Source organism: Tenrec ecaudatus, chromosome 4 (genome assembly GCF_050624435.1).
Source record: "Tenrec ecaudatus isolate mTenEca1 chromosome 4, mTenEca1.hap1, whole genome shotgun sequence".
Lineage (NCBI taxonomy): Eukaryota > Metazoa > Chordata > Mammalia > Afrosoricida > Tenrecidae > Tenrec > Tenrec ecaudatus.
The window spans coordinates 126,535,865-126,559,366 of NC_134533.1; the positions used below are offsets into that span (position 1 = coordinate 126,535,865).

The 23,502-nt window shown below is 43.4% G+C and overlaps 1 protein-coding gene across 2 annotated transcripts; it reads left to right on the top strand.

Annotated features, from left to right (window-relative positions):
- The first annotated feature begins 5,892 nt into the window (after positions 1–5,892).
- On the top strand, positions 5,893–23,125 carry B9D1 (B9 domain containing 1). Of its 2 annotated transcripts, none has more exons than XM_075546779.1 (7): positions 5,893–6,048; positions 7,535–7,603; positions 10,407–10,518; positions 14,743–14,839; positions 15,772–15,834; positions 22,479–22,546; positions 22,849–23,125. In XM_075546779.1, exons 1-7 carry the CDS (start codon positions 5,986–5,988, stop codon positions 22,986–22,988), a joined length of 612 nt encoding a protein of 203 aa, XP_075402894.1. In that variant the 5' UTR covers positions 5,893–5,985; the 3' UTR covers positions 22,989–23,125. The 2 variants fall into 2 exon arrangements, with proteins under 2 accessions (XP_075402894.1, XP_075402895.1); XM_075546780.1 differs by having other exon boundaries at positions 22,479–22,563; positions 22,849–22,987.
- The last annotated feature ends 377 nt before the right edge of the window (positions 23,126–23,502 follow it).

Sequence of the window (23,502 nt, forward strand, 5' to 3'; positions counted from 1 at the left end):
CCTCCCAGTATCACCACTCTCACCACTGGTCCTGAAGGGATCATCCGGCCTGGATTCCCCATGTTTCCAGATCTTATCTGTACCAGTATATATCCTCTGGTCTAGCCAGATTTGTAAGGTAGAATTGGGATTATGATAGTGGCGGGGGCGGGGGGAGGCGAAGCATTTAGGAACTAGAGGAAAGTTATATGTTTCATCATTGCTACACTGCACCCTGACTGGCTCATCCCCTCTCCACGACCCTTCTATAAGGGGATGTCCAGCGACCTACAAATGGGCTTTGGATCTCTTCTGGACTCCCCCTAATTCACAATGATATAATTTTTTTTGTCCTGATACCTGATCCCTTTGACACCTCATGATCGCACAGGCTGGTGTGCTTCTTCCATGTGGGCTTTGTTGCTTCTGAGCTAGATTACCACCTGTTTACCTTCAGAGACTTGAACTTTCTTAGTTCTTTCCATTTAAAATATCTTGAGTGTGTTTTTCCTTTGTGGATTTTTAACTGTAGGTCTTCACAATGTATTGATATTTTACTGTCTTCCCAAGCCATCCTTTGACATTTTCTGTTTAGCTCTTTGACTTCATCATTTCTCCCATTCTACAATTAAGAGCAAGCTTCAGACTTTCTTATGACATCCACTTTGACTTTCTCTTTCTTTCTTGTCTTTTTAATGACCTTCTGTTTTCGTCATGTATGATGCTCTTAATGTTATCCCACAGCTGATGAGGACTTCTTTCATTAGTGTTTAATGCATCAAATCTGTTCTTGAGATGTTCTCAGAATTCAGGTGGGATAACTGTAGGTTGTATTCTGATTCTCCTGGACTTCTAATAATTTTCTTCAGTTTCAACCCGAACTGACAGTCTGTTTCACAGTCAGACCCTGGTATGGTTTTAGCTGCTGAAATGGAGTTTTTCCATCCTCTCCTCATACAATATAGCCAAATTGATCTCTTTGTAAGGTATTTGTGATGAAGAAAGTAATATATTGCAAAATTCCATCTTGTGATTTCCAGCCTCATTTCTTCTTCTTCTTTTTTTTTATAAATCTTTTTATTGGGGCCCATACAACTCTCATCACAATCCATACATACATCAATTGAGTAAAGCACCCTTATACATTTGTTGCCCTCGTCATTCTCAAAATTCGCCTTCCACTTGGGTTCCTGGAATCAGCTTGGTTTCCTTTTTTTCCCCCTCTCCCTCCCTCCCCACTCCCCCCTTCCCCCTGCTCCCTTAATAGTTTATAAATAATTATTTTATCTTATCTTACACTGCCCGGCGTCTCCCCTCACCCACCTTCCCATTGCCCATCTCCCAGAGAGGAGGTAACACATAGATCCCCAAGATGGGCTCTCCCTTTCTACACCCCCTTCCCTCCCGGTGTCGCCACTCCCACCGCTGGTCCTGAGGGGTTCATCTGTCCTAGATTCCCTGTGTTTCCAGATCCCTACTGCACCGCTGTACATCCTCTGGTCTAACCAGGTCTGCAAGGTAGAATTGGGGTCATGATAATTAGGAGGGGAGGAAGCGTTCAAGAACTGGAGGAAGGTTTTGAGTTTCATTGTTGCTACACTGAACCCTGAGTGACTCATCTCCTCCTCACTACCCCCTCTGCAAGGGATGTCCAGCTGTCTACAGATGGGCATTGGGTCCCCATCACGCACTCCCCCTCATTCATGGTGATGTGATCTCCTCTCCCCACCCCCTGCCTTTGTTGTTTGAGACCTGGTCTCCTCTGCCCTTCACGATCACCCATGTTGGTGTGCTGCTTCCGTGTGGGCTTTGTTGCTTCTGAGCTAGATGGCTGCTTGTTTACTTTCAAGCCTTTAAGTCCCTGGACGCTATATCTCTCAATAGCCGGGCACCATCAGCCTTCTTCACCACACTTGCTTATGCACACATTCGTCTTCACCGTTTATGTAAGGAAGGTGATCACACAATGATTGTTTTTGTTCCTTGGTGTCTGCTACCTGGTCCATTCAACACCTTGTATTCGCTTAGGCTGTGTGCTTCTTCTCCGTGGGCTTTGTTGCTTCCGAGCTAGATGGCTGCTTGTTTCCCTTCAAGCCTTTAAGACCCCAGATGCTATATCTTTTTGATAGCCGGGCACCATCAGCTTTCTTCACCATGTTTGCTTACACACACGTCTGTCTTCAGTGATCATGTGGGGAAGGTGGGTATCATGGAATGACCGTTTAGCTGGGTGAGGTGCTATTGTATTGAGGAAGTGTGTGTGAGGAGGCCCAATGTCCACCTGCTACCCTACTACTGAACCTACAAATATATGCACATAGGTCTATTTCCCCCATAATCACAAATATATTTACATATGTACATGTCTGTATTTAGGCTTCTCTGTATGCACTTTGCCTCCTACTCCTTTCCTCTATTTCCCTACACTTTCCTCCCATCCCACTACCATGTTCAGCCTTCATTCTGGTTTCAGTAATTCCTCTCAGTTACCTTGCCCTTGGTCACTCCCTACCAGTCCTCCCATCCCCTCCCTCCTCTGGTTTTGAACCACTTGTTGTTCCCTTGTCCCTGTGTTGGCCGACACCTCCCTTCCCCTACCTCCCATGCTCTCTTGTCCCTCCAGGACCGTTGGTCCCATTATTTTCTTCTTTCATTGTTTGTCCAGCCTATCTTGTCTAGGTGGACTTGCTGATATAGTAATATGTGCATACGAATGCAGATGGCTTTGACAGCGCCCAAGTGGCACATAAGAACATGGCTTCGACAGCAGCAACACCGACATGCTGATAGGCAAAAAAGCCACTAACATACAAAATTTAGAAGGTTAAAAAAAAAAAGACAAAACAAAAAGATACCAAAAAAAGGAGAAAAAAATTGCTAGTAGTTCAAGGTCGGTTTGTTGGCCTTTAGGAGTGTTTTCCAGATGAATCTTGTGGGGTGCCACGTCCTGGCCCCAAAGTCCATCCTTTATACTCCCTCGGGATCTCTTTGCTCTGCTTCCCCCGCTGCTCCATTGCACACCCCCAGTGATTGCCTCGGTGGGGTGGGGTCAGCTCAGTTGCACATCCCCAACGGTGTCTCAAGTGCTGTCCCGTGTCGGTGCAGGATGTCGCATCTCGCAGTGTGGCCAGCTGTATGGTTCTGTCTGTACGGTGGGTCCTTCGAGCCTGGCTATCGTGCTGTGGGCTTGGTGTGCCTACGTGTACTCCACTATGTCCTTCCTCCTTCCTTTGTTTCAGCTTCCTTCTGGGTGTGGTGTGGTGGGTCAGTTCCTTTCCCACACCAGACGATCGATTTTCGTTTTCTGTGGTACTCCCTTCGAATGTGGGGGTCGGGCTAATTCTGGATTGGGCCAGTGTATGGTCCAGCCTCTTTGTGTAGTCCTCCATACTTTACGTTGCCCTCCTTGTTTGGTGTATCACGGTGGGGTCTGTATGTATGTTCCAGTTCGGTGGGGACACAGCCAATACTCTCCCCCGGTTGGGTTAGTGCCCTGTCCCCCCCCATACCATCCACTCGGATTCTCCCCATCCCGGTTCTCCCTCTCCCTGCCCCACTTCCCCTTCTTTATGCTGGGCTCTCATGTACCCCCCTAAGTGTGGCCTGCCCTCCCTCCAACTATCTATGCTTCCCCCGTTTATTGTGGGATGGATGTTTATTCTTCTATTTCTGTCATTCCAGCCTCATTTCTACCCTCATATTTTCGAACTACTGTTCCCTCCTCTTTGCCTCTAACTTTTGCATTTCAATCGCCTATAATTATCAGTGCATCTTAATTGAATGTTTTATCAATTTCAGACTGAAGATGTTAGTAGAATTCTTCAATTTCTGGATCAATAGCTTTAGCGGTTGGTGCATAAATTTGCTAAGGAGGATAGAAGTTATGCAGTGGGTAAGCTGTTGTTAGCTAACTGAAAGGTCAGCAGTTGAACACACCAGCTGCTGCATGGAAGAAAGATGTAGCAGTTTGTGCTTTCACAAGATTATTGCCTTGGAAAACCAAAGGTGTACTATGGGGCTTAGAATCGACTAGACAACAACAGAGCCTCAGATTTTTGGTTCTGCTGCAGTCCCAGGTCCCTCTATGAGCCTCAGGTTACCTAACTTCAATAGAAAGCTTACATGTAAGGATTTTTTTTTATTCCTCCCAAGTCCAATAACTAATTTAGGGGCCCAAACCAAAACCATCGAGTCAATTCTGACTCCTTGTGACCCTAAAAAGACAGAATAGGTTTTTGTGGGTTTCCAAGACTGTTAACTCATTACTTCTTTCTTCTGTGGAGAGGCTGATGTTTTCAAACTGCTGAACTTTCAGTTAGCATCCTAAAGTGTATCTCATTATACCACTGTAAATGGGTACCTGTTTTGCCCAAGGTAGGCACCCTGATGGCATAGTGACTGTTGTGCTAACCACAAGGTCAGCTGTTCAAAAGCACCAATTACTCTGCAGCAGAAAAATGAAGCATTCGATTCCCTTAAAGAGTTATCATCGAGGCAAAAGCTATTTATAGAGGTATAGCTATAGGTATGTATATATGTAAATATATTAATTTATAATGAAAGGGATAGCAGCCAATGTACATATATTTATGTACATTAAGATAGCAACAGACTTTGTGCCTCTACTCATGGCCTCCCTTAACACAAGACCACTTTGTTCTAATAACTTGGCACTCTTTGATACTCACCTTCCTGACATGATTGCTGAAAACAAAATGGGTGCATGAGTAAATGTGATGAAGAAAGAGGATGGTGCCTGGCTATCAAAAGATATAGCTTCTGGGGTCTGAAAGGTTTGAAGCTAAACAAGCAGTCATCTAGTAGGAAAGCAAATAAACCCACATGGAAGAAGCACACCAGCCTGTGTGATTATGAGGGATCAACGGGAGCAGGTATCAGGTATCAAAAGATTGCAATTATATCAATGTGAAAGAGGGGGGTTGGAGTGGAGACCCAAAGCCCATCTGTAGACAACTGTACATCCCCCCAGAGAGGGGTTACATGGAAGGGACGATTCAACCAGGGTACAGTATGGCACCAATGAAACAAATCATTCCTCTAATTCCTGAATGCTCCCCCGACCCCTCACTCCAATAACCCAGTTTTACCTTACAATCTGGCTGGACAGATAAGAGTTCTGGAACACATGGAATTCAGTACAGATCAAACCCTCAGGAACAGTAGTGGGAGTATGGATATCATTAAGAGACAGGGTTGGGGGTTATGAAAGAGGGAACCCATCACAAAGTTTGGATATATAGACACCACCCCCCACCACAACCCAGAGGAGGAATAACAGAAAGGTAGGTGAAGGGAAACAACGGACAGTGTAAGGCATGAAATAACAATAATAATTTATAATTGATAAAGGATTCACCAAGGTGTGAGGGTGGAGGAGGAAAGGGTAAAAAGGAGGAGCTGATACCAAGGGCTCAAGGAGAGAGAAATTATTTTGGATACGTTGATGGCAACATATGTACAAGTGTGTTTAATGCTATTGAATGATGGATAGTTAGATTTATAATAGCCCACCACACACACAATAAAATGATTAACAAAACAAAACAAAACAAAAACACCAGCATCTCCAAAACTGACAGGGGCAGTTCTATCCTGTCCTATAGGGTCACCTTGAATCAGAATTGACTCGATGGCAGAAAGTTTTGTTTCTCGCTTGAAGTAGGATGATTCCTGGAGCCAACTGGGGAAATTCCCTTTCGAGTCAAGGTAGCTGACCCTCTCCTGAGCACTTAACTTGTGCCTCCTCCACCAAGGTCCTTCCCTGGGGATCCCAGAGAGCTCCCGCTAGGAAACTGCCTAATCCGCTCATTTCCGGCGCTACTTGCAGCTCTCACGGACTGCGCCTGCGCAATACTACACAGCTGCATTTTCGTGCGAAGAAACTTGACCCGTGCGCCACGCCGTCCGCCCCTGAGGCACGCCTAGTGTGTCTCTTAGCAACCGTGTTTGCAACTAAAGGCAGTGCCGCGTTCCCGCAGAGCTGTTATGGCGTCAGTGGTTCCCAGTGTCTTCCTCCTTATGGTCAACGGGCAGGTGGAGAGCGCCCAGGTGAGCGGCCTGGGCTGGTCCCGGCCTCTTCGGGGTGCGCTGGGGCCCCCGCAAGGCCTGTAGTTTCTCGAACTCTTTTACCTAGGTGAGGTGGGGGAAGAGAGCTGAACGATGCCACTATACTGGAAGTCCGCTAGGCGCCTTGTGGAAACTGAGGCCTGCAAGGGCAGAGTTCGAGCCGAAAGAACATTTGGTCACACTCATGACCCCAGGCCTTGTCGAATCATTATCTGGAGCATCACGAGGCGTCAACGGAGCGACCGGGCGCAGCATACCCTGCCCCTGGCCAAATCGGGATGTTTCTGAGTCTCAGATCCGTGAACCCAGATTGGATCTGGTTCCGTAATCCAAGTCACCGATGGTGGGGATTTGGAATCATCCAGGGAGGTTTGTCTGTTAGACCAAAGGGGGCACTATTATTTTCCATGCCCTTTACCAACACTTTATAAAAATCGTTAGCTATTATAAATTATAAAAGTAAACTTGTGTCAACAAGTTGTAAGATTATAAAAGTCAACTTTTACTTGTGGACAAACCTGTGCAAAGGAAGCTGCAGAGCGTGGGTTTAAACTGAAGTCTGTCTGACTTCAAAGCTTTGCTACACTGAGGTTATTGTCATACGTGAGGATTAAATGAATGCTCAAGTAAAGCTGTGCTCAGCATTTGACACCCAGTAGAAATTATCTGCTTTCTCCAGTCAGAAGAAATACTCCTGCCCCATGTTCCCATCCTTGCGCACCTCCCCTTGATTTGGCACCAAAGACTTTATTTTACATTTCCCCTATTCTATTCAAGTAGGGCTCTCACATAGACTGGGTCTGAGCTTGTAGTCTGTGTCCCGATGGCTTCCTGGGTTCTTAGATCTTTCACTTGACTGTCTTCACCCCTTTAGATCTCTCTATCCAGCCTGTGTACAGGCTAATGAAGTTGATAGTCAGATATAGGCAACCAGCCAAGGAAATGATGGAATTTGGACATTAGGGCAGGCTTCCAAAAGGTTTTGAAGGAGGAGCAGAAGTTTTTCAGATGAAGGAGTGGGACGAGCCTATCAAACAAGGTAGAGCCTGAGGAATTGTAGTCTGGAACGCTTCTTGGAGCCCTAGTGGTGTAGTGGCTATATGTTGGGCTGAAGCCACAAGGTCAGTAGTTTGAAACTGTCAGCCGTTCCTCAAGAGATAGATCGGGCTTTGTATTCCTGTAAACAGGTTACAGTCTAGGAAAACCACAGGGCCACTTCTACCCTGTTCTATAGGGTCACTATGAGTTGGAATTCAGTCAATGGTAGTAAGTTTGGTTTGAGTGTATTCTTTGGAACTCTCCAGATTTCCAGCCCAGCCTCTCTGCCAAACCCCATATCCACAAGTCCAGTTTGCCCTACCCCAGGTACCTCATGTTCAGAATTCTTGTTGGCTACACCTGTCTAGCTATCATGTTGGTGGGCCTCAGCATGAGTGCCATTAAACAACTCGTGTGATTATTTTTACAGTTTCCAGAATATGATGACCTCTACTGCAAGTACTGCTTCGTGTATGGGCAGGACTGGGCTCCTACAGCGGTAAGCTGGACTCTTGGGGCTCCCTTGATTGTGAGTTAATGATCGTTGGGGTTCCTGAAGGTGTCCATCATATCCCTTATCCTCCCACATCAGAGAGAAAAACAGAATTTAGAGAGGAACCAAATTATGAGTTTGTTCTTAGCAAAGCTAGAGAACACAGTCATAGTTGGGCCCCCAAATATTATAATCTCCCAGTGTCCTTGACTTCTCATTCATGTACCCTGTCTTATAATAAGCATCTGCGGCAGGCAGGCTTCAAAGAGTTATTTGGGAAGAGGTGAGCTGTAGATACTTTGGGGTAGTCAGCCCCTCCACAGTTTGTCTTTTTAGCCTATGCAAAGGAATTTGGAGGTTCAGAAGACAGAACATGATTCATAGGGATTTTTTTTCTCCAGAGGGCAGCCTACAAGGAGAAGGATTGTGGTGTGCAGCCTATGCGACATTTTACTATTTGTATAGCGCTTAAGCCTCTCAGCAGTTAGGAAATGTAAACCCAACTTAGTTCATTTTTCTGAGTCTTTTTGTTTCCTCATCTGTACAAATAAGATTATACTACTTACTTTCCAACTAAGATTATAATACTCATATATTGAATAACTATTGAGATTCTTCTGGGTGCTGGTGGTACAGTAGTTAAACGTTCCCTTGCTAACTATAAGGTCTGTTTTCTGAACCCATCCAGCAGTTCTGCTGGGTGAAAGGCTTGGTGATTTGTCCCTGCTGGGTTGCAATCCTAGCAAATTCTATAGAGTAGTTCTATGTCATGTAGGGTCACTAGATAAGTCTGAATTAACTTGACAGGACACAATAACAAAAAAAGTTGATGTGACCACAAACAGCGTGTGACTTGAGGTAGAACAGAGAGGCCATGGAGAGAAAGGTCTTAAAGGATTCTGACCTTCACCCAGGGTGTAATGAGACCCCAAAAGAGACTTTTAAATAGAGAAAAGGGTGATCTGACCTGATAGATTGTTGATGGGGAGCAAGATCAGTTGGCTATTATTTGTGAGATCAGTTGACTATTACATTAATGCAGATATGAGAAGTTGGTGGTGGGGACAGGGTGTTGGCAGTAAGGCAGTGAGAGGTGACTCAATTTTGAATATATTTTGAAGTTAGAACCAACAGATCTCCCTTTTGGGCTGTTTAGGTTAAGTACTTTTGAGTTAATTCTTACAGTGACCCTATGTACAACTGAATTAAACGCTGGCTGCTCTTGCACCATTCTCATAATTATTTTTATCTTTGCACCCGTTGTTGTCAATCTACCTTGTTGAGGGTCTTCCTCTTTTTCACTACCTTTCTACTTTACCAAGCACGATGTCCTTTTCCAGAGACTGATTTCTCCTAATAACATGTCTAAAGTACTTGAGATGAAGTCTCACCATCCTTGCCTCTAAGGAGCATTCTGGCTGTCCTTCTTCCAGGAAAAATTTGTTTGTTCTTTTGGCAGTCCTTGGTACCACTTTCATTTCTATCACTAAGATCATATTTTCCAACTTCCCATCCACATCATTAGGACAGACTACTTTGAAAAGGCACCTTTTCCTCTCTCCCATTTAGAGTGTGTCGATGTCAGAGGCTCATCTTCCGGCATTGTCTCTGACAGTTATCATGCCCTAGTCACTAGCTTTTCGTATCTGGCAGTATTTTACTACTATTTATAAATTTTTCAATGGCTAATTCCTCTGAAGTGGACATCCTGTTCCTTCAGTCTTTTCTTAGTCTGGAAGTTCTGCTGAAACCTGTTCACTTTAGGTGACTCTGCTGGTATTTGACTACCAATGACTTAGCTTCCAGCATCACAACAATACAAGTCACCACAGTATGACAAACTGCAGACAAGTGGTGGCCTGTTATTTGAGAAGGAATTTAAAATGACATGAAGGATTTTAGCATGAGCATTTGCAATAGAGCTGCCATTGGGTGAGAGATTATGGAGAGAGCAGATGGAGTGGGTATCTATATAATAAAGTTCAGCATGGCAAATGATATCAAAGTGGCAGTGTGAAATAGGCAACAGGATTCCTGGGGAGATATCACTTGGGCTTCAGAGGAGGGGGCCATATTAGATACAGAAATTGGGGCATTATCAACATACATACCTCAGTTAAAGGTGTGAGCCTACATGAGTCCACAGGCATAGTAAAAGAGTAGGCCAGCAACAGAACCTTGGGACAGTGTAGCATTAGGAAGGTACTGATGAGAGACTAATAGATGCTGTCCATGAGGTGGCAAGACCTAAATGCTTGTGAAACGGAGGAAAGGTTTATCCAGATCAGAGTGTGCATCAGTGTACAAACACTGTTGTATTTCTGTTAGAACACGGACAGATATTTGGCTTTTGGATGTAGCATTGTCAAGACCATCTGTCACTTGATGAGAATGCTTTGGTGGAGTAGTGGGACCAGTCATCAGATTGGGGTCAAAAGAGAAACAGGTAAAACTGGAAGTATCCAAGATCAGCCACTCTTTCAATGGGTTTTGCTCTAAAAGTGAGCAAAAGTTGGTAGATAACTAGAGGAAGAGGTAAGACAAAAGAGCCATATCTTGTGATAGAGAAAATAATATGTATGTATGCTGATGAGAATGATCTGAGTAAAAGAGGTGGATGATACAGGAGGAGAATGAAAAATTGACAAAATTATTTCCTTCAAACAGTGAGAGGGAATGAGACCAAGGGCATAGGGAAAGGGGTTGGTTTTGTAGGCTTATGGAGCCCCAAGGAGGTAATGAAGGGAAGAGAGGAGGAGTGTGATATATGAAGTCTAGGTACTAGCTGTCAATGTTATTACCCTCACAGGGTTTGGAGGAGGGCATCTCACAGATCACATCCAAGAGTCAAGACATGCGGCAACTGCTAACATGGAACTTTCCCATCGATGTTACCTTTAAAAGCACCAACCCCTCTGGCTGTGAGTCTTGGGGGTGTGGTGGGAAGGGTGGGTTTCTAAAAACATACCTAGAGAAATTATTTTTGTTTCACCCCACTCACTCTTGGCTTCATTGCCTGCCACCTTGCCTATTATACCAGCCTGTGGTGATGTACTTTCTGTCCATTTGCATTCATTGTTTTCTTATCCCTGCCAAGATCCAATTCATCTTCTAGGTGCTGTGCAATTCAGAGTAGATGAGGCAGGCCCCAAGCTGAAGTGTTGGATAGCTCCCAGTATTGTAAATGCAGATCAGATTCTTGAGCCAAGGGGTGGTGCAGAAGCTGCCTAGGTACCAGGACAAGGGTTCCTGTGTATCTCTTCGACCAGGACCATCATACTGTCCTTATCCATTCTTGAGAAAGCTCTCAAGGGCTTCCTAGAATGGTGCCCTGGGTAATGTACCAATCTCCTCCTCCTGAAGACAGCTAGGAAAGCTAAGCAAAGTACTAGTTGAGAAGTGTATGTGTTGGGGGCAGGACAGAGACCTACTTAGAGGCTTTAGAGAGCTAGCAAAGTAGTGAAGTTTTAATAGATAATATCCAGAAGAAAAGCAAGAATCTAGAGCTGTGGCCCTGTTCATATCTCCTGTAGGAGAGGTGATTGAGAGGCTGGTCAATACTTCTGACAGCCTCTTTGGGCTAAGGGTTCAAAAGTAATATGTTCAGAATCCTCAAAGGGTTGTATGAATATGAGGAGGTGCGTGGCAGATGCCATGTGTAATTTGAATTGTGACCCAAAAGAACTGTACCCTGGGAATGATGGAGAAATGGAAGTAGACCATCCCACACAAGTCCAGTTCCTAATCGTTTGAACTCCCTGATTTTTGGATTAATGCCTAGATCGTTACAGCCCAAGACACCTGGAAAAAGCAAAAAAGAAGTCTTTGCAGAGGATAATATTTCCTTGACCTCAACCTATTTCTATACTTTTTCAAATCTAATGACTAGCATGTAATAAAAGGAATGAAGAGACACAGAGGAATCAAAACAATATGAATATCTATTAGCAAAATTAGGCTATGGAGACAAACAGGCTCTGAAATTATCAGAATTATAATGATCAAAGGAGATGAAGACAAGATTTAGAATTATGGTCAGAGAACTAGAAAGTTCGACATATTTAAAAATGAGTCTAAAAATAAAAATGAGTCTAATAATGTGGTGAAGTGAAATTGCCTATAGCTATTCTAACCATGTGTTTATAATTCCCACCAAGATCTAGGTCTGAAGAAAATAGCTACAGTGAAACAAAAAAAACAGAGAGGAAATAAGAAGAGTGCATAGAGACAGAAAATACAGGCAAAATAGTATTTGATTAATGTAATGTTTTATTAGAGTCCTATTAGGAGAGAACAAGACAGAAGCAATATAGCTGCATCTCTCCCTCCTCCCTGCAAATCTTGATGAAAGATATCAAACCACAGACTCAAGACGAAAAACTTACAGTGGGATAAATGTCAAGAAAACCACACCTAGGAACTTAATAGTGAAACAATTTGAAAATCAGAGTCAAAAAGAAAATTCTTCATAGCAATCAGATTTGAGTGACGCAAATGTATACATTTGTCAAAATCCATTGAATTTTTATGATTTGTGTATTTACCATCAATTTTATCTCAACTGTGAACAATTACTGAACTCTAGTTATCAGTGTGCACGGTGATGTATGTAAAGGGAATTTACATATATCAGATATTTGCAACTTTGAAATACATCAAAAGTAGGGTGGGATGGAAGGATAGAAATGTGATGAAGTAAGTAAGTGTAGTAGAAGGAACCCTGGTAGGTTATAAGTGGGGCTGCTAACCACAAGGTCACTTCAAAACCAACAGCTCTTCTACAGGAGCAAGATGACGCCTTTTGCTCCTGTAAAGATTTCCAGTCTTGGAAATCCAGAGAGGCCATTCTTCCCTGTCCTACAGGGCTGCTTGAAGTCAGAATCCACTTGATGGCAATGAGTTGGAGTTTTTTTGAAGTAAAGTAGAATGCTAATGATAGACTTTAGGTGATAAGCAATCAAGGCTTCATTGTAGAATTATTCTATGTTTTCTGGGAGTTGAAGTAACAATGGACATTCTCAATAGAAACCATGGGTAGCCAGGATGATATCTTCAAAGTGATGATATTATCGATATTAAAGATTATGAGTAGAATTCTCTATTCTGTGAAAATAGTCTTCAAGTGTAGTAAGACAAATAGAATTTGTATTCTCACTTGCAGAGTTGCAGTAAAGGAAACAAAACTGTATTTTGTGTGCACTAATATAAAATTAAAATATATTGACAAGAAAATTTATAAATTAGAAGGTAGATAAGTAGAATTAATGTATTCTAAGTTTTTTGCATAGTGTGGGAAAGAAGCTACAGCTACCAGTTAACAGATTAAGAAGAGTGCATAAGGGAAATGAGGGGGAAATATTACCCCAAGAGGAAGGAAGGAGAGAACAGGGAACATAGAACAGGCAGGAAAAATAGCAAGCAAGTAGTAAGATGGTAGATTTAGACCCAAATATAGCAGTACAATTCAGAATCAAAATGCAGAAATTATCAAACAATATCAATATCATATGCAAGTAAAATTCTGCTGAAGATCATTCAGCAATGGTTACAGCAGTATAGTGTCAGGCAGTTGCTGGAGGTTCATGGTCTGGCCCCTGCTTTGCTACAGGGCAGTGGTCAAAGCTCTTAGGTCTGCAGTGCTTACCCAAAGGCATTCTATGTTGCTAGCATTCTCCAGTGTCACACATCTCTCTTCCTGGATTGAGGAGGGCCAGAAGACATGCCCAGCTTTGGTTCTTCTTTCTTGATGGTAGTAAGACCTTTATGCTTCATTTTAAACCCAGTTAGATGGCAAAATGGACCTTATTTGCATACGACCAACCCACACGAGTACCATTCTTGCTATATATTATTAGCATGCTATTCCAGTCTCCTTAGTAGTTACAAACACTTTACATTGTATAGTCCATTGTATAGTTCATTTGGGGGGAGATGACAAAAATAATAATTAGAAGGACCATATTAAGTAATTCACAGCAGCTCAATTATCTGTTAACTTTTTGAAGGAATTAAAAATTGCAGAATGAAAAAATTTAAAGCTTATATTAGCAAGTGGGAAATGTTGCAAAATTAGTTATCTAAGCATCCATTTTAATAGTATAAGAACAGCACATTAAACCCCCAAAAGTAGAATAAAAACAAATTAAACAGAAAGCAAATTTATAAAGAAATAACAAAAGTTAATTTTTTTAATTGCGATTGAATGGTCCCTGCAGAGACTAGAAGTTGTTTGGCATGGTTGTGTCCAGTTTACTCAGTCCATAGCCTGAACAAATAGAGAAACAACTATATTATGAATAATGTGGCATTAAGGATTAGAGGAACTCTCATTGACAGTGCAGCTGACTGAAACCTTGGCTGAAAATACTAACGAAAGTCGAAGACTATAGCCTTCACCATAGATTACACCTAAACAGGAAGAAAAGGAATCCTGACAAGAGATCCAGTAAACATCCTGATATATTGCAAGCTTATATAATACTCTGAAATCATGTGTGGTTCACCATCTTAGGAAAAGAATAATCAAGATCATACCAATAAAGAAAGAAAATGCTTCTGATTCTTAATGGGGGTGGAAACCTCTTACCAAACTTGAAATAGAAGGAAATTCTTTTAATCTAATAAAGGCTATTTATATATAATAAACTTAGAAAAGACATCACATTTGATAGTAAGATAGAAATATTGATACATTTCTGAGGTCAGTATATTTGTTATTGTCACCAGCATTGTACTGGATATACTACTAGCCAGTGCAGTAAGACAAGAAAAAGAAATAAAATAATTCCGAAGGAAGAGGAGAACTGTCATTCACAGAAGGTATTGTTGTATGCAGAATTTCCAAAATAACCTACAGATTAAGTATTAGAATTAAGTTGGTATACTTTCAGGTTACAAGGTCAATGTGCAAAAATCAGTAACTTTCTGTATTTCAACTGTAACTTTCTGTATTTCAGCTATAAACAAACAGACCAAGCATTGCTGGCCAGCAGGTTTTGGATCCCTATACCCTTCCCGGCTGTTTTGATTAACTTGTGGTGAAGTTTTCAGTTCTGATCCTACCCGCCAAGCCCACCACTCTGATTTTTACATTGTACCTCCCCCACATTTGCCCACATGCTGACCATCACCTTGTCCTTCCCAAGGGCCACAGATCGTGCTCAGTGTGTATGGACCGGATATATTTGGGAATGATGTAGTCCGAGGCTATGGGGTGGTGCACATACCTTTCTCACCTGGCCGGTAGGTATTTGGTACATCCTGGGTCCTAGGGCACAGCATGCCCTTTGGTGGGCCATCCTGCTTTAGGACAGGGACAGTCAGGCTCCTTTGGGTTCCTAGGGGCCTGGCAACCCAGCCTGGGGAGGTTTTGGAGGGGGCATCTGTTATCTGGACAAGGGCCCTTGGGGAAGATTCATGTTGCAGCCTGAAAATTTAGGTGGAATGGGCATGTAATGTCACCGCACCCTATAGGAAACATTAGATTCTTGAGAGGAGACTGGGTTCAGAGACCCCCTTCTATGCCTGGCTCTGCTGGGGTCCAGACTACATAGGTGTGTCCTCAGAAGTCCCAGAACAGTGGAGATAAGGGGAGACATAATACTTTTTTGGTAAAGGCAATGACAAGTTATGGATGTATCTTGGGACCCACAGGAGGAGTAGTCATCTGGCCTTAAATGATGGGAGTGGGTGTCCAGAAGAGTGGGAGGTTAATGGGACAGTGTTGTGCGAAGAGGTTGGATGAATGTGTTGCAGAAACAGGAAGTGCAGGACATGGAAAGGAAGGAACTGGTAGAGAGGTGGTAGAATCAGGGCTGGGGGGCTAGTGGGTAGCTTCCAGGGTTGGATGATGGCCAGGCCCTGGGCATTGGGGGAAGTGACTTGGGAAGGTCCCGGGAATTAAAGGGCATTCAGTTTTGGCTCTGAAAGTGGCAAAGGATTTGGATATATGAAGAAGGCCAGTCCTTATTTTTTTTCCTGCAGCATCCTCCTGCCCCTTTATAGAACCTAGGAACAGAATTAAGGCACCAGCCCTATGAGGATGGGCCAAGCTGGTGGGCAGAAATTTGTGTCTCTTCTTATTACATTTCATTGGAGGTTCAAAAAGTTCTGTATGTTTTTGTTACTCAGTACATTCAGTGAATCACATTTGTCTGTGAAAACATTTGTTTTAGACACAAAAGGACCATCCCCATGTTTGTCCCTGAATCTACATCTAAGGTGCAAAAGTTTACAAGGTAAGTTTTCTACCTGACTTCTGTCCCTCCTTCTGATTTAAGTAATTGGAATAGGTAGGTGGATACCATATTCCACTCTCATTATGTGCCACATAACCTTATCAGGGTGGCATATCCTGTGGGGTTGACATGAGGTTCAGGGTACTCAACAGCCACTCTTCTAGCAGAATAAGATCATACAGTCTTATTCTGAGCCCTGCCAAAGGTCTCTTGTCCTACTAAGCAGATAGGAAACTATTTAAAACATAATGGGTCATTCAAAAAGTAGAATACAAGAGGAGTCGGGAGTCTCAGAAAAACACCTTAACAGAGTAATCTTAATGGTTACATCCATCACTTGTAAATTTGTTGTATTTGGTGGCTTACACGTTGCTGTGATGCTGGAAGCTATGGCACCAGTATTGAAAATACCAGCAAGGCCACTGAAAACCTTATGAATAGCAGTGGGAAATTGTCTGAGATAGTGCTGGAAGATGAGATCTTTAGCATTAGGCTACAAGGCACTCAAAATATGATGGGATAGATGCCTCCACAAAGTAGAGTCAGCCTTAATGGTAATGTGGAGCTAAGCTTATCATTTGCTAATGTGGTATGACTCTAATGAGAAGAAACCGCTGAATCAATAATATAGGAATATAGTAATATAAATCCAGGAAAATTGGAAGACATCAACAAATTAAATAGAATACATAAAGATCAGTGCCCTAGGTATTAGTGAGCTGAAATGGACTGGAATTGGTCATTTTGAATTAGATAAACATGGTTTATTATGCTGGGAATGACAAAGAAGAATGGCATCAAATTCATTGTCAAATAGAAAATTTCAAGACCTGTCATAAAGTACAATACTGTCGGTGATAGGATAATATGGCTATAAAGAAGAGCAGTTCATATGACTATTACTCAAATTTATGTACCAAGCCCCCAAACCTGTAATGAAGACACTGAAGAACTCTGCCAATCTCTGCGGTCTGAAGTTGCTAAAAAAATGCAGTCAAGATGCATTGACTGCATCAAGATGAACTGGTGACTGGAATGTGAAAATCTGGATCCTAATGGAATGATTAGTAGTTGCCAAATATAGGCTTGGTAATAGAGATGACACTGTAGACCAAATGATAGAATTTTGAGAGATCAACAACTTCTTTGTTCTAAATAATATTTTTCAACAACATACACTACTCATTGTAACCTCACTAGATAGAAGACACAGGAATCAAATCGACTACGTCTGTGGAAAGAGACATTGGAGAAGTTCTATGTCATTAGCCAAAACAAGGCCAGCATCTACTTTTGAACAGATCATCAATTGCATATATGCTTTTTTTTGAACAGATCATCAATTGCTTATATGTACCTTCAGGTGGAAGCTGAAAAAAAATTAAAACAATTCACAAGAGTCAAAATAAAATCTTGAACATAAAAAAACTCAAACCCAAACCACTGCTATTGAGTCAGTTTTTACTGCAGTGACTCCATATAGGGATTCTGAAAACTATATAGTAGTTGACAGTCTCCTCTTTCTTCTAAAGAGCAGTTAGTGACTTTGAATCCCTGACCTTGTGTTTATTAGTTCAATGCATAAACCACAGTATCACGATTTAGAAACCATATTTCATAACATTGAGCACCAAAGCCCAGACGAGTTGTGAGATAACATCAAGAACATCATACATGAAGAAAGCAAAACATTAAGAAGACAGGAAAGAAAGAAAACATCAACGTGCAAAGTAGATGTCAGAAGAAACTTAAACTTGGTATTGAACATAGAATAGCTAAAGTGAACGGAAAAAATGATGGAGTAAAAGAGCTCAATAGAAAATTCCAAATAGCACATCAGAAGACAAACTATTACAATGACATATACAAAGACCTGGAGTTAAAAACAAAAGGAACACACAGTATTTCTCAAACTGAAAGAACTGAAACTTTCATTCCTCAAGGTGCAATATTGAAGAATTCTTAAGCAAAATATGAAACACGATGATAAGTAGCAAACGGAAAAGAAGATGGAAGGAAGACGCAGAGTCACCATATCAAAAAGAATTCAAAGACAGTGGCCCAAGGGGCTATGGAAGTAAACATAGCAATATCACAGGCAAGTAAATTTTACGGAAGGTAATTAAAAAATGATAACAGTAGTACTCTCAGTGGGGAGCTGCCAGAATTCGAGCCAGATTCAGAATAAGGGATGTCATTGCTGGTGTCAGATGGCTCTTGACTGAAAGCAGAAAATACCAAAATGATGTTTACTTATGTTTTATAGACTATGCAAAAGCATTTGACCATATGGATTAAGAAAACTGAATAACATTGGGAAGAATGGGAATTCTAGAACATTTCATTGAGGTCATGTGGAAGCGCTCCCTCTCCCTTGACTAATACTAAGAGATATTCCTTTTACTGGTTTAAAGTAAAAGAAAACAGTGAGTTGTATCCTTTCACCATATTTATTCTATCTGTACACTAAGCAAATCACTAAAGAACATATCTGAAGAATACAACATCAAGATTGAAGGACGTCTCCTTCACAATCTATGATATGTAGTTGACACAACCTTGTTTGCTGAGAGCCAAGAGGGCTTGAAGCATTTGATGAAGATCAGGGACTGCAGCCTTCAGTACAGATTACAACTCAATGTAAAGAAAACCAAAATCCTTAATAACGACTATTGAACAACAGCATGGTAAATGGAGAAAAGAATGAAGTCAAGGATTTCATTTTGCTTGGATCCACAATTGGTGCTATGGAAGCAGAGTCGGGAAATTAAAGAACAAAGATGTAAATTTGAAGTCAAGGTGAAGATTTAAAGTACTTCTGAACACAACCATGTATATTTAACCCCATCATGCACATGTGAAAGTTGACAATGGATAGAGAAGATTGGAGAATTGATGTATTTGAATACAGTGTTGGTGAGGAAAATTGAAAGTGTCATGGACTGCCAGAAGAAACAAGTGTCTTGGAAGTAGTGCAGCTGTGATTCTCCTTAGAAGCCAGGAGAGTGATACTTTTTCTCATGTACTTTGGACCTGTTATCAGGTGGGATCAGTTCCTGCAGAAAGACATGCTTGGGTCAGTGACAAAGAGGAATTAAACACGAATTGACACAGTGGCTTCTACAATAGGAGAGTAAGGCTCAGAGAAGTACTTGGCCAAGGTCACAAGTGAAGCAGGTAACATCTGAGCCCAGATTAGAGGTCATTTAACGGGCCAGCCATGGGAAGAACGTTGTAGGCATAGAAATCCACATGAACAAAGAGAATATATTTAGGATGTCAGGAAAAGCAAGAAGGCTGATGTGTCAAGTAGGTGACGTGGGATGGGAGAAATCAGAGAGGCAGGCAGCAGTAGGCCACCAGGACCAGCTACAAATGCTTCAAAGGTAAGAATAAAGAAAGACTGAGCTGAAATGCCTCTCACCTCTTAACACGTCCAAGTTGTGGTTCCATCAGCTTTATAACAGTGCAGCTAAGATGGGGTTTGGCTATCAGGACCAGGGAAACAGGGCCTACCAGGAGGGGAGCATAAGGTAAGCACCAAGGCCAGCCCCATTGATCACTGAGCCCTGGAATGTAAGTGACAACACTGACCCTCCCCACTGGCTTCAGCCCAAGTGTCTGGGATGGGATAATACATATACCCTAGGGCTGTCAGAGACAGTGAGGTGTGGTAGGTGAGAGGATATGGGTTGGGGAGGGCTTTAAAAGGCTGCAGTCCCATTTGAGCCCAAACTGCACCACTGGGAGATGTGACATGTGGGGCCCAGTTTGGGCTCACATAAAACATCACTGAGGAAAGGGTTTTACTGATAGACAAGTGAGCCCTCATACTTGAAAGCTTTGGTTGTGCCTGACACAGCAAGTATGGTGCTGAGGGTGTGGCAAGCCCTTTAAGAGTCTTCCTTGGATAAGGGGTGGGGGGTATGGGTACCACGTGGGGAAAGTGATTCACAAAGGCAGTTTAATGGACACCATCTTCTCAAACATGAGGTCTTATCAAACTGAGCAGTGAACTCTGTAGACTCAGATGGAAGCTGCACATTTCAGACCTCTTGACATTCTGGTACCTTGTAGATTCAAACTAGAACCCAGGTGCCTTTTCTCTAAATGCCACCCTCTAGAACAGCGGTTCACAACTCGTGGGTGGTGACTCCTTTGGGGGTTGAAACGACCCTTTCACAGGGGTCCCCCGATTCATAACAGTAGCAAAATTACAGTTATGAAGTAGCAACGAAAATAATTTTATGGTTGGGGGGGGTCATCACAACATGAACTGTTTGAAAGGGTCTTGGCATTAGGAAGGAGAGAACCACTGCTCTAGAGCAGTTTCCCAAACTTACTTGGCTTACCACTCCCTTTTCCAGTGAGCCCCCCACCCCACCCCTGGCAATTAAAAACCTTTGTACTATAGCCCAGAATCCAGGTTAAAATTTAGGTATCTGCTTTTGCAGCCCTACTGGATTCTTTCAGCATTCTCCAGTCTGGGAAACACTGCTCTAGACCAAAGCTGCTTAAATTGAGTTTCATATCTGAATGTGGAGGTCTACGGAAACTTTAGCAATTGTAAAAGGCTTTTGAATGTGTAATGAATCTGAAGTGTTTCTGTAAGTGCTTTCCCATGTTGCAAAATTCTTGGACAAAAAAGGGTTGCAAGTGGAGAAAGTTTAAGCAGCCCTACTGTAGACTTCAGGTATAGACTCTAGGTGGTGCAATTACCCTTAGTTGTTGAAGTGCCATCCCCTGGCACTTACCCATCACTCACTTTGGGAAACACTATTCTAGAACTTCCTCTTCATCCTGCCTCCAGAAACTTTCTTCTCTTCACACCCTTCTCCCAGTCCATTTTGTACCCTGACCAGCCTGCCCATCTCCACTCTTGACTTTGTAACTCCTCTGGCCACTGTAACAAACTACCACAAACTTAACAAAATGTATTCCCCGAGTTCTCAGAGCCAGAAGTGAAAAACCATTGGCCAAAATGTGCAGTATCAGCAGGACTCATTCCAAAGGTTCTAGAGGAGAATCTCACCTTCTGTGTCCCTTGACTTGCGACCACATCATTCCAATCTGTGCATCCATGGTCACATGGCTGTCTTTTTTATCAAATTTCTCTTTGCCTGTTTCTTATAAAATACTTGTAATTACTTTAGGGACTATTGTAATAATCCAGGATAATTTTCCCATATCAAGATTTTTAATCATACCTCCAAAGACCTTTGTCTAAATAAAGTCATATTCAAAGGCTCTAAGAATTAGGACTTGGGGACAATCATGCAGCCCATTATAGCCTCTCCAGTTTAGTCTTTTCATATCGGCCATGTCCTTCCCCTGATGCAAACCACTAGGCACATCTCAGGGTGACAGAGAGATGGCACTGGGGACTGTTGCTGGAGTTCTGCCACCTCCCAGGTTCCCTGCCAATTGGACAGGGATGTTTGGAAGTAGGGTACAGGCAAGATGCACTACCCTGGGGCCTGGTCCCACACCCACTCCCCTTGGAGTCCCCTGGGCTGCATCTCCCAGGGGACCCATTGCCTGCCCTGACCTCCTGGGTCAGAAGAGTGTCCTGGCAGGAGCTTGCTAATGGGATGTTGGGGAGCTGCTCCCACAGAAGGCCAGGGCTTGGAGGGGTACGCAGGACCTGAGGCTATTTTCCAGAAACTTAGCAGCCCTTGTGCCAGGTGGCACTGTTCACCTCAGAGACCCTGACACCAGCTCCAGACAGGAAGACCAAGCCTTTGGGATAGTGCACCTATTTTTTTCTGGGGCTTGGTTATGCGGGAAGTATGGCACTCTGAAAAAGGGTCTGCCTTCCATGAGCTAGGCAATATCTACTATCCTGGACCTTCCCTGAACCTCTGTGACCAAGAACTAAGTGAGCCAGCTCTGGTTGATGGATCATGACCCTTAGAGTGTAAAGGTAGACAGTGATGTGATATAACCCATGGGTAGGGGTATCCAGGGTGAAGTTTTGGGTGGTGAAGTCAATGTAGTGTAGCTTCACTCATGAGACAGATGCCACCATTCATTCACACACCCCCACCCAACTTCACAGACTGTTAGGGTTCCAAAATGGAAAATGACTTGCTTTGGGTGTCATACTATAAAAAAGCAAAGGTAAGGATCCCATATCTGATCCCAAATCTGCCCCCAGCTGGCTGATCTTTCAGGGTAAGCTGGAGTCTACCAGGATAAGCTGGTAGCCTGCCCCACAGTGTCCCTGCACCTTTGTCACTCTCCTTTACTCCAGTTTTGTCACCTTTCTGGGAATTCCACTTGAGTTTAGGTCAAGCCTGACCCTAGTCCAGCATCACCCTCAGTATCCATAGTGAGTCCACAAAGAGGATGGTAGTGGGAAAACTGAGCATTCTAGCTGAGGGAAGTGGTGGGTAAAGATGGGGTCTGGGAAAGGGTCAGGAGGTAGGGTGGTGGAGGAAAGCTAGTGTTGGGCCTATGGGACATATGAGGCTTGGGAGCACCACAGCCAAACCCAGAAGGTTCCCGTTTCTGGTTGACCCACATTTCAGAAAAGTAGAAAGGGTAGATGCAGGCAGGTTAGGATTGGGGGATTATCAGTTTCTGAGATTATGAGAGGACTCACCAGGGTCCTTGCTCACTCCATTTGTGTCCTGTTTTCCTAGCTGGTTCATGGGTCGGCGGCCCGAGTACACAGACCCCAAGGTGGTGGCTCAGGGTGAAGGCCGGGAAGGTAAAGTTTGACATAAGGTGGGGACCTTATAATCATGTTAGAGTCTAGGCAGGAGCTAGTGGCCCAAGGAAATAGTCGGTGGGTGAATAACAGGGATGGGTGTATGGAGGTTGTTGCCATTGGGGGAGGGGGTCCCAGGAAGTTCCCTTATTGTATTTTCCATGTGTAGGCACCGGGGGTCTTCCATGATCATTCCCATCCCCATCCTGTTGCCTCATGGTACAGAAGAGCACTGTGATTGAGCATTTACTAGCCCTTCTACCCCACCACTGCCCTGCTGACATGCCACCCTCTGTCCCCAGTGACTCGAGTCCGCTCCCAGGGCTTCATCACCCTCCTCTTCAACGTGGTCACCAAGGACATGAAGAAGCTGGGCTATGACACCGGGCCTGTGGACTCACAGGGTGTCTTGACACCCAACCAGCCTCAGAACATCCTCTAGTGAAGGCCTTGACTGTTGCCCCCCATCAGGTATTGAGGACCCAGTGGTTCTCCTGATTGTTGCCCATTTGGAAACTGGATTAAAAGCATAGCCTTTGGACGTGTTTTTTACATAATAAAGTGTCACATTTCTAGATATGTTGGCCTGGAGTTTCTCTCTCCCTTGCACCTTCCCTATTGGGCAGGACAACCTTTCTTGACCATCACAAAACCCTTCGTCTCCCAGCACTAGTGCTCCTAAGCCCAGGTGCTCACCCACAGTGGGCATGAAGAAATGCACAAACGTCTCAAAGCAGGGTACGTTATTCCTAAGGCAGCCAGGAGATGGAGCCTATCTGAGGATGGGTTATGCCCGGGGCTGGTGGCCCAAGAGGCAAGAGCTACTTGCCAGAGCCCCAGTTCTGCCAACCTTGGCCTGGAGAGTGAGCCCCTCTATCCCCTGCTCACTTGCCTTGACCCCATGCCCAGGAGGCTGTGCCCATGTTGTAGAGTCAATCTCCTCCAGCATACAGGTC

Coding starts and splice junctions, on each gene's coding strand:
- B9D1 (XM_075546779.1), top strand. CDS start 5,986: ATGGCGTCAGTGGTTCCCAGTGTCTTCCTCCTTATGGTCAACGGGCAG. Junction 7,604..10,406: donor AGGACTGGGCTCCTACAGCG/GTAAGCTGGACT, acceptor TTACCCTCACAG/GGTTTGGAGGAGGGCATCTC. Junction 22,547..22,848: donor TCAGGGTGAAGGCCGGGAAG/GTAAAGTTTGAC, acceptor CTCTGTCCCCAG/TGACTCGAGTCCGCTCCCAG.